The 11,236-nt window shown below is 37.3% G+C and overlaps 1 protein-coding gene across 2 annotated transcripts in view; it reads left to right on the top strand.

The window, feature by feature from the left end:
• cds1 (CDP-diacylglycerol synthase (phosphatidate cytidylyltransferase) 1) overlaps nt 1-9,991 on the top strand; it is an 85,113-nt gene extending 75,122 nt beyond the window's left edge. The window contains exons 10-13 of one of the 2 annotated variants that reach the window (XM_041194032.1): nt 1,631-1,672; nt 5,329-5,448; nt 6,372-6,475; nt 7,159-9,991. In XM_041194032.1, the coding sequence (XP_041049966.1) occupies nt 1,631-1,672; nt 5,329-5,448; nt 6,372-6,475; nt 7,159-7,291 (399 nt within the window). In that variant the 3' untranslated portion in view covers nt 7,292-9,991. Of the gene's footprint in view, nt 1-1,519; nt 1,673-5,328; nt 5,449-6,371; nt 6,476-7,158 lie in introns of both variants that reach the window. The other variant, XM_041194021.1, reaches the window with a different exon arrangement.
• The last annotated feature ends 1,245 nt before the right edge of the window (nt 9,992-11,236 follow it).

The following is an 11,236-nucleotide window of genomic DNA, read 5'->3' on the forward strand; positions in this document are numbered from 1 at the left end:
ATTTATTCATTCGAGCCAAAGAAGCTCAGAGGTTTTGTGTCTTGAGTTGGTGTTTTATAATTAGCATATATTTGGAACATAGCACGTAAACATAAGGTGCCTTTGTCTTTGTTTCTGTGCATATATTATTATTTATTTCGCTATGAATATTCTTCTTCTAACCCTTGGGACAAGTTTGGGTTTGCATTCTTTATTTTGATGCAGTCACAATAAGTTTTTGTTTTTCTTTCTTACTTATGAAATCTTTATGTCAGATTCTGTATACACAATATAATTATTTCAGAGATAATTTGATATCCCAAATTGAATCTTTAAAAGTAATTCTAAAGTGTGTTCTGATCTCAGTAGAGACCAGTAACTTTTTAAAAGAAAATCAAGCTCCCAGCTATGAACTGAAAGAATTACACTGCAAGGTTTCACACTTTAAACAAAATCCTTTACTGTACAAGAATTAACCAAAGCAAGTATTAGTAACTTAACACTATATTTCATAAACACTTATTCTTTAAGCCCAGAAATCTTAACAGGACACTCTCCATTCTGCTTTATTTCCACCCAAGAGTTCCCCTGTACTTTACAGGTTCTTGAGGGTTCCTTCACTTCTCGTGGGTCCAAACCAAGGTGTGCCACAGCTCTCAGGAATTGACTTTGATTCTTCTCAGTGTTCATGCTATTCTCCAAGGTATGAGATTTCTTGGGGTCCTTCCACTAGCATCCAGCTAGACAACCCTCCAACTCTTTTAAGCACTTCACGATTGTGGACACACCAGCTCAAAAGTGGGACTCACTGCTTTCTTGCTCAGTGATTCCAAAATCAGGCAGTACCCTTGGTTTCTGATGGCTCTTTTCTTCTGGTCTACAGCTCCCAGCACATTATCTTCTCTCGCTTGTCTTGGCTGCTCACAGGCTCCAACTGCCTGCTTCTGTTAGAAAAAAACACAGATAACCAAGAAAACCACCTTGCTGCAATCTATCCCCATAACAATGTGGCACCCCCGGGAAGTCCCAGATAGAGATTTTAACTCACTATTTCCCATTCCCAAACATTCCCTGTGTCCTGGGAAACCATATGAGTAATCTAAACCCCTTACGAAGATAACAGTGAACTTCTTGTCTCCTCTAAGAAACTCAGAAAGGGGCCACCAATTGTTTTAGTGTTTTCCCACTCTCCAACTCTGGCCTTCTTCAGTAAGACAGGCCATCCTTTGAACTGCAATTACTTTAGATCTGTTTAACAGCCTCCCAAGCCTGGTGCTTCTATTGTCTTATATTTAAACTTCAACTTCAGAACTAAAAATCATGTTCTTAAAACATATGAATCATGAAATTAATCATTTTCACAAAAACTGAAAATTTTCGTAAATCTTAAAATGTATTATAAAAATCAAGAGTTTTTATTTGAATGATGTTGACAAAATTTTTAGAAGAAAGGCAATTTTCATGCAATTTTTAAGAATAATAGTTAGTCGTGAAAAAATTTTGATCATTTTTTAAAAATTAATTCTCATTTATCTCCTAGTTTGCCTACGCATTATCAAGCTACAATTACTTTGTGTGTCCAGTGGATTACAACAGTGAAACCAACAGCTTTATTGTTGACTGTGAACCTTCACTTTTGTTCCACCTGCAGGAATACATGCTTCCATCTGTACTGCAATCTGCTCTTGGATGGGTGAGGAATGCATTTTTTGTTAAAGTTTATAGCTGTTTCTAGCAACGCTTTAAATTTGTACAGTTGTTTGTAAAATAAGTATTACCTGAGTGCCTTGTATGGAAGAGAAATGAATACTGTGCATCAAAGGATGAATTTTGGGGGTGTGGAGAGGGAGGGGGAAGTGGTGGTAATCAAGTGCATAATTAAAACAGCATCGCGCATGCCCACCCCTACCTTGCTCAATGTTCGCAAGCTGGTCAAAGTCAATTTTAGCCACAGATCTTATGTAAATCAAAAGCTAATCTCCGGGTTAAACAGATCGTCAGGTTTATGCTGCCATGGAATCTATCATGACCATGGAATCTAGAAGTTTGATGGAATGGAGGTAGGATGTGGAAACAGGAACCAAACCAGGAAATTTTGTTTTGTTGACATTGAGCAGGATAACATTTCAATTTCTCCAAGATTGGATGTTGAAAAGCCAGTTGAATGTTACAGCAGTAACTTTGCATTCCTTGGGAATGCAGAGGCACAAGGCTACGTGTTCTTACAATATATGTGGAACCTGACCGTGTGCTTGCGACTTCTCAGTAAGAGGTACCATGACAAATATGATGAAAGAAGGGGGATCAAAGATGGTGCTGTGGAGCACTAAAAGTGACTGTATGCTACAGGAGCAAAATATATTTGATATATGTAGTGGTTATTTTGGAAAAGATGAGAGTGAAACTATGAGAGAACCATATGCAGAGATGGACTATGGAAAAGAATGAAATAGTTATTAATGTCAAAGGAGGTAGACATATTGAGGAGACATGGTGAGCTGTTGGTCACAGTGAAAACTAATTATCATTGAATTTCATTGTTTTGGATGTATCAGGGCAACACTGGCATCTACCCAACAATGGTAAATTGCCCAAGTATGACCTGTTCACAAAAAAGCAGGACACATCCAATCCAGCCAATTACTGTCCCATCATTCTACTGTCATCAGAAAAATGACGGAAGATGTAATCAACAGTGCTATCAAGTGACACTTAGGCAACAATAACCTACTCAGTTATGCTCAGCTTGCGTTCTTCCAGGGGCACTTAGCTCCAGACTTCATTATCGCCTTGGTCCAAACATGGACAAAAGAGATGAATTCCAGAGCTGAGGCGAGAGTGACTGCCCTTGACAATAAGGCAGCATCAAGGAGTCCTAACAATATTGAAGTTATTGGAATCAGAGGGACAATTTGCATTGGTTGGAGTCATGCCAAGTGTAAAGGAGGATGGTTGTGGTTGTTTGAGCCCAATCATCACAGGGCCGAAATATGGTTGTAGGAGTTCCTCAGGATAGTGTCCTCAGTCCAACCATCTTCAGCTGCTTCCCTCCATCATTATCCCCCCATCATTAGGTCAGAAGTGGGGATGTTTGCTGATGATTGCACAACACTGAACACTCAGTTCCATTTGTGACTCCTCAAATACTGAAGTAGTCTGTGCTGCAAGACCTGGACAGCATTCAGGCTTGGGCTGATGAGGAGCAAGTAACATTCATGCCAGACAGTGACCATCTTCAACAAGAGAGAATCTAAACTCCTCCCTTGATGTTCAATGGCATTAGCAACGCTAAATCTTCAATCATCAGTATCCTAGGGGGTCACCATTGACCAGCAGCTTAATTGGACCAGCCATATAAATACTGTGCTTACAAATACAGGTCGGAGGCTGGGAATTCTATGGTGAGTAACTCACCTCCTGACTCCTGAATACAATCCACTTGCCTAGATAAGTGCAGCTCCAAAACACTCGAAGCTCAACACCATCCAGGACAAAGCAGCTCACTTGATTGACACCCCACCTTAAGCATTCAGCCCCCCCAGTCTAGCACACTGTAGCAGCAGTTCGTATCATCTGCAGGATAGACTCCAGTAACTTGACAAGCCTCCTTTGGTAGCACCTTATTTCCAAACCCGTGACCCCTAGCACTTAGTAGGGAAAGGGCAGAAGATGCATGGGAGCAGCACCACCTGCAAGTGCCCCTGTCATACCCATCCTGACATGGATCTATATCGCTGTTCTTTCACTATCACTGCTTCAAAATCCTGGGACTGCCTTCTTAACAGCACTCGGGGTACCACATGAATGGCAGTACTTCAGCAAGGTGGCTCACCACCACCTCGAGGATCATTAGGGATGGGCAATAAAAGCTGGCTTTACCAGGATGCTTACACCGTGTGAACAAGACTAAAAACGGAATCAAATTGGATAAACTTCAACAGGGATTACTGAGGGAGAGAAATACAAGAATGTAGTTGGATGGCAGTGAAATATTTATGGACCTTGAGAGGATAGATTGGTCTGACGTAAGATAGCATTTTAAGAAAATAAGTGATGCAAATGTGAGCTTTTTGGTAAGATGAATGCTACTAGTGTTCAGTTGGATGAAAACGATGATTCTTGAGAGAAAGGTTGATAGCATTGGCAAGCATGTTTGGAAGTTGAGTGAGTTTAGGTAAAAACTTGAGATAAGCTTCAAAGTATGAGAGTAGAAACTGAGTTGAGTGTGCTAGGATGGATGTTGTGATTTTAATATTGGAGATAAAGGTAGATGCTGCATGGAAGGAAAATCAGAGGAAGGAAGTTTGTGAAAAGGAATTTGAGATTATTCAGTGCTCTTGAGGAATGACCCTGAAGTAGGAAGAGCATTTCACAGCAGCGAGGAAGTGTTGTTGCTTAAGGTGATTAAGCTACTTCTAGCAATATGCATTCAGGGCTATCATACATCATGAGTACTGTAATCTGTGGCTCACATGATTAAGTCTGTGGAGATTACTGCTGTACTGGGAGAATGGTGTACCTTAAAAGAACATGACATCTATGGATCAAGACAAAGCTGCATTAGAAAAGTTGGAGAAATGTATAATCAGCTGTGTTGATAGATATCTTTCTCTCATTACCATTTTATGTAAAAACTTATAAACTGCAATAATAGTGATGCGCACAACTTGTTAATTAGTGCAAATGTCATTGTTCCCAGTAATGCATGAACTAAGCAACTAACTTTGAGTTTTTTTTAGAAGCCTGGACAAAGATGACTGGTGCAATAGAGTTTGAAATGTGAATTTAGAAAATCGTCCAAAAAATTTTGCTAACTTCAATGTTCGTTTAACCATTCTGTTACTTTATTATGTACAAGAATTTAGTTTGACATTAGTTGGGGTTAAACTTAAAATCTTACTTCCAGCATACTTGCTTGGTACTTTGAGTACAATGTAGATTCAGGCTTCCATGAATCCTGGGGCACCCAGTGTTGGAATTGGTTCCATTATATATGCATTGCAATTATACTGCTTAATTTAGGTTGGGGAACAATTAAAATTAGGGTTGCACTAGAGGGCAGAATTAGAGGCCTATTTTGGGTGAATGATTTTGGCACCTGTGCCATTTGCCTGTATAAATGAAATTACAGTGGAGATGCAACACAATTCTGTTCATCATCAAAGTATGCCCAGAAATCCAAGCCTAAAGGAAAAAGTATGCAAGGCAGACCCCACACACTGTTATGTGACCTTGATAAAACCAGCACAGGCAAACCTGCAACCCACTGTTTACTCATTTTAAACCTGAGACCAACAAGTTCACATTTTATTTTTCTATTTGGTCTGATTTTTTTTTCTCTCCACACAGGAAACAGTGCATCTATTCCCATTTCAGATACACAGCATTGCTCTTTCTACATTTGCCTCCTTAATTGGGCCTTTTGGAGGCTTTTTCGCCAGCGGATTCAAACGAGCTTTCAAAATCAAAGCAAGTATCACAATTGGATTAGCTGTATATTTGTAGCCCAATATAATGTACAATGTTTTTAAGACTATCACTTTAGAGGAGGAGCACACTTAAAGGATCAACTATTCTATGTTATTTGTACATGCATTCAAGGCATTTCCAATGGTCGTTTGGTTTTGATGATTACAGTAGCCCTCTTAAGTATTTGTGCATATTTTGAAATCAGGAAGATGATTACAAAGTAGATATGTTGTTTCATTTCAACAACACTCTCCCTCCAACACCAGATTTCATAATGTGGCTGTCAGGAGTAAAACCTTTCCTGGTCAAAACTCTAAATTTGTGTTGGTTGTCTAAAGTAGAATTAAGCCATATCTGTACTTGACTCAGCTGTGTAAGTTTTTCCTTTGTTTTCCCAGTTTTTATTTTTTGTGATTGTCTCATGTTTGACATATTTTTGTAAAATTCATACACTGTTAGATTTACATATTCAATAATGACTGTGTGCTTATGTACCGATGATTGCAGAATTAAAGCTATGAATCTGTATCTCGTGACTTTCCAATAACTTGCCTGCTATGATAGCATAACAATGCTGAGGTAAAGCAAAATGCTTCCCTGAAAGAGAAGCAAAGGAACAATTTGATAACTTTTAAACAATTATTGATGGAAGCTTAGCAGCTGTCTGGCTACCTTCTGCCTTGACCTCACCATGGTTAGTGGCATGGGGGCTGGGGAGAGAAGGTTCTAATGGGGACATACAAGGAGGTGTTTAAAAATTTAGCATGGAACCTTAGAAAATAACTGTATGGGAAGAAGAAAGTAGAAACTAAGGAAAATTTAGACTCTTTTGACAAAATGAACTTCTTACTAAAATTAAATGTTAACACTTGTGGATCATTTACTATTTTCTGTTTGGTAAGTTTGACTTGTATTTTCATTAGGATTTTGCTGACACTATTCCAGGACATGGTGGAATTATGGACCGCTTTGATTGTCAATATCTGATGGCTACCTTTGTTCATGTTTACATTACTAGTTTCATCAGGTAAATCAGTTTCCCTTCCACTCTTGTGTAGTTGTCTATAAATGTGTACAAAATGTGTTAAAGGGAATCCCATTATAAAGATTCATGAATAGAAGTATATATAAATACCCTTTCTTCTGTTTAGTTATCCAATTGTGCAAGATCACACCTCCAACAGTTTAGCACTGCCTCAGTACTGCAGTTTAGATTTTTTTTCTTCTTTCATGGGAAGTAGGCATGAGCAAGGACAGCATTTGTTGCCCATCCCTAATTACCCTTGAACTGAGTGGCTTGCTAGACCATTTCAGAGGGCAGTTAAGAGTCAACCAAATAGCTGTGATTCTGGAGTCACATGTAGGCCAGAACAGGCAAGGATGGCAGATTTACTTCCCTACAGGGCATAGTGAACCAGATGGGTTTTTATGATAATCGGTGATAGTTTCATGGTCACCATCACTATGAAAAGCTTCCAATTCCAGATTTGTTATTGGCTTTTGTTATAAAAAAGCCTTATATTTTATCCTCCTGAAGCACAACTCGAGCAGAGGGGCAGAAAGGAAATAGATCACAATTCCTCAATCTACTTCACTCCCCTCTCCCTGAGTATTCCCAATTTGTATTTTTAAAAACTAAATTTTAATGCAATTATAAATATAGTAGTGTCTGTAGCTGATGTTCTTCTGTTTCATTCTGGTCTTTTGCAGAGGACCAAATCCCAGCAAAGTCTTACAGCAACTGTTAGTACTTCAACCAGAACAGCAGTTATATATCTACAATGTCCTGAAATCTCATTTATTAGAGAAAGGAGCACTTCAGCCAGCAATAAGTGAACAGTAGCATTCAGACATCTTTTCCTTGTCAGAGTGCTGAAAACTGCATGAGTCCAAGTCAAGAGTCGTTTGGAATTTCTAAAGCACTCCGTTTAAGGTTGTTCATGCTAGTCACAATACCTAACACTTGTGTGACTGAGACTTACTTATACTCATTAACTGTAATGCTTTAACCTGCCAGTAGAAATGCAGGTTCAGAGTCATATGATTGGCAGTCTTTAGTTTGAAATGTACCCAGTAATGTAATCTCAGTGAAATATCCTGCAATTAATTTTTTAATACCTTGGATCCAAACTAAATTCTTCAAAGTTGAGGCTTATATCCTTTCAATTTTGGCAATTGGGGTTGAACTTGAATGTATTATGCAGGGATTGATGCTAATTTCAGTATCCATACTATAATATCAAGATTACATACGTATATCTTCACTTATTTTGAGCATGAACACCAATAGGAAAATTGTAAACACTTCTAAGGATCTAGTAATGTAACAGCATCAGAATTTATACTTGTAGCAGTGGTATTAATATTGAGTAACTTTAGAAGATAAATTAATTTTAATGGCCGCAAAATAGAACACTGGTCAATCTCTAGCCTATTCTGCAAAATGTAAGGAAATTCACCTGCAGTTTGTGTTTTGTAATGAGATTTATGGTACAACTTTTATTTAAAAAAAAAGTAACTTGAGTTTTTGCAACAGAATGAGCTGATTAAAGCCAATAATCTGTGAGGATTAATCTTGTGGCAGATGACATGGCACTGAGTGTATATAATCTGTAAGTATATATGAATATTGATGCAAGTATGTAATTATTTGTAATCATTTATGAACTTGAATGTATTTAAGAAAAAGAACAATTTAAGTTTGGATTGTACTGTAAAGCTGAGAGGAATTTTAATTTTATATAGAATGTATAAATTTGCCAAGTAATAGATGCAGTTGAATATTCACGAAGTAAAACTGGAATGCACAAAATAAGGAATGATTTTCCAATCTAGTGTTTCCAAGAGAGAAACACTGCTTATCGGGTCCACAAGTTGCAGGTAGGGCTATAATATGGCCCTGATTCACTGACCTGCAATTCTTCGCTGGTAGCATGGAACCATGGATCATACTTTAGCGGACTACTGCAGTAGAGTGCCTTTAGAAAACACAGAATTTTTTGATTACTCTACTAAAATGTATAGTCTGTGAAATGTATATTTTGACCACCATTGACCGGTTTATAGCACTTCGGCAAGGCAGTACACCTTCCATTGATCTATGTAGGCAGCATTCTAAAAGTATTCAGAATTTTTACTGCATAATGCATCTTTGTTAAACCCTCAGTTAATTACTAATCCGGTTTGAATTATGAAGGAAGCACTGGTGGTTCAGTTGTTTTTGTAAGTTCCCTTTCATTGTTTTATTAGTTTTATATCATTGCAGGATTTCTCAATTGTTTGTTTCTCTGTGGAGTCTGTTCTCATTATGCAGGTTTTAAATCCTAAGTGCACAAGAATAAGATGATGTACTGCTGCGAAAAGAACAATAAATTGATGCCATTTAGAAGGCATTTAGCTTGAAACTCAGTATATGCCTGTGATGAGGCTTGAATGCACTGTTACAAAATGCACATTTTTATAGATCTTGTTTTCAAAAAAGATCAGTTATTGTTGTATAGATAGTGTATATAATTGTCTAAAATAATTTAAGAAATTTTGCAAGTTGTCTTTGAAAATTTGAGATACTTTAAATCAGAGTTGGGAGACTTTGCTAAATGGGGATGATCCAACAAATGAGATGAGCATTTCCACCAGGATGGATTAACGGGTGACAGTTACATTTTTCGCAAGATATGCCCCTTAGCCCCTTGAGCCTGTTCTACTATTCAGTTAGATCGTGGCTGATCTGTATCTCTACTCGCCTTCGTTCCATAACCCTTAATACGCATGCCTGACAAAGCTCTAGCCTCAACAGCTTTTTGCAGGAAAGAGTTCCAGATTTCCACAATCTCTTATTTGAAGAAATGCTTTCTGACATCACCCCTAACGGCCTAGCTCTAATTTTAAAGCCATGCCCCCTTGCTTGGACTTCACCCACCATAGTAAATAGTTTCTAGCCTATCAACTCCTTTGATCACCTTAAGCACCGTAACTAGATCACCCCTTCATCTTCTTTATTCAAGAGAAATATAGAATGAAACTCCATGAAGCAATGCAAGTAAATGGCAATGAAGGGAATACCATTTTGTAATGGAAAAGCAAAATACTGCAGATGCTGGAGATCTGAAATTTTTTTAAAATGCTGAAAACACTCATCAGACAATATCTGTAGAGGAAAACAGAGTTAAAGTTTCAGGTTATGATGCTCCTTCACCAGAATGGCCGTTTTGTAATAATTAGTGCTCTGAACTGCAGGTCATTGTTGCTGCATGCCTTCTTTGACTTTTTAAAAATTAGTCTGCAGTACTTTGTGGTTGGTTTGCGTTTCCATGTTAGTTTGTACTACATTTTCTTAATAACTTGTTTTCTCTTCCAAAGGCCTGAGCCCTGCAGAAGTTTCTCGTTAGTTTGTCCATTTTCTAGAACTTGATGGCAATATGTAAACATTTTTTTTTCTTCTGGAGGTTTAAGTATTTCTTTGAAAGTGACCTTGTGAGAAGGCTAGCAAATCAAATTCTATATTGTTGATCCTTTTAATTAAACACAACATGAAACTTGTAAATTGATGTATTTTATATATGCTTATCAAGGCAGTTTCAATATTTCTTTAATGAAGGCAGTTAATAATGACTGACTTTTTGAGGTGAAAAGGAAAATCAACAAATTGGATTCTGAAGTAAAAATAGAAAATGTTGGCTGATAGGGTAGTTCAAATTTGTCTTTTGGTTGAGATGTAAACCCAAGTCAGCTCGCTCAGGTGTATGTAAAAGAAGAGCAGGGGACTTTTCCAAGTACCCTAACCAACATTTATTGCCTAACCAGCCCTACTAGAACAGATTATCTGGTTATTTATCTTAACTTTTGTGCTATTTTACTGTGCACATTGGCTAAGGAGAGAGAGCTTTAGGACATCTTGAGGATGAAATGGTGCTATTAAAAAAAAATCAATAAAATTTCTTCAATGCAATGTTTGAAATAGCCGTTGCAATACCCTGTTTTTTTTTAAAGTGCGTTTTTAGAACCATTATTTTGCAAAGTTACTTCCAATAAAGTGTGACTGGACAAATAACAGTAAATATGACAGGAGTAATTATATGATGTTATCCTGATGGGGAGCTTTGCCTGGTGGGAGCACCCATTGGAGATTAAGCTGTGCACAAAGCATAATTTTTCAATATCTGCTGCCGGTGACTAAGGTGTCACAGCAAAGTTGCAAAATTAGTCCCCTGATAAAAGCATATGTGCAAGAGGCCTAATCTGAAGTGATTTTTTTTCAAAGACCATCTTCTCAGATTTAGCATAAAGCAACTCCATCTTTATCATTTAGAAAATGTTTTAATTCCAACAACATCTCCATATAGGGACTTGTGGATTGAGACCTGTAGCAATGTGTTTGAGGATCACAGACAAGGGGAGATAGCTATAAACAACAAAAAGAATGACAAAGTACTGTAGTGGTTGACTAATCTTTTAAAATTTTAAACATTACACCAAATACTCTTCATGTGTAATATAAATTTTTCATAGTGACTAAATTTTCATAATCTTAATTTCACAAAGAAAAATACAATGTACCCATAGTGCAAAATTTACATATAGCCTTTGTACTCATTAAAACCTGTGTCTCTGGCTCAGCTGTTTTCAGACGCTCTATTTCAATTTGTGCTGTGCAGATTGGTAAACCTGCAATTGAATTTTTTTTCTTGCTTTCCTGTTGTATATTTATACATTTTTTTAAAGTTCTATTTAAAACTACTTATGGAAATAATTTTTTGCATACATTTTGCTCATTTCTTTTGGCAGAGAG

Source organism: Carcharodon carcharias, chromosome 1, assembly GCF_017639515.1.
Source record: "Carcharodon carcharias isolate sCarCar2 chromosome 1, sCarCar2.pri, whole genome shotgun sequence".
Taxonomy (NCBI): Eukaryota; Metazoa; Chordata; class Chondrichthyes; order Lamniformes; family Lamnidae; genus Carcharodon; species Carcharodon carcharias.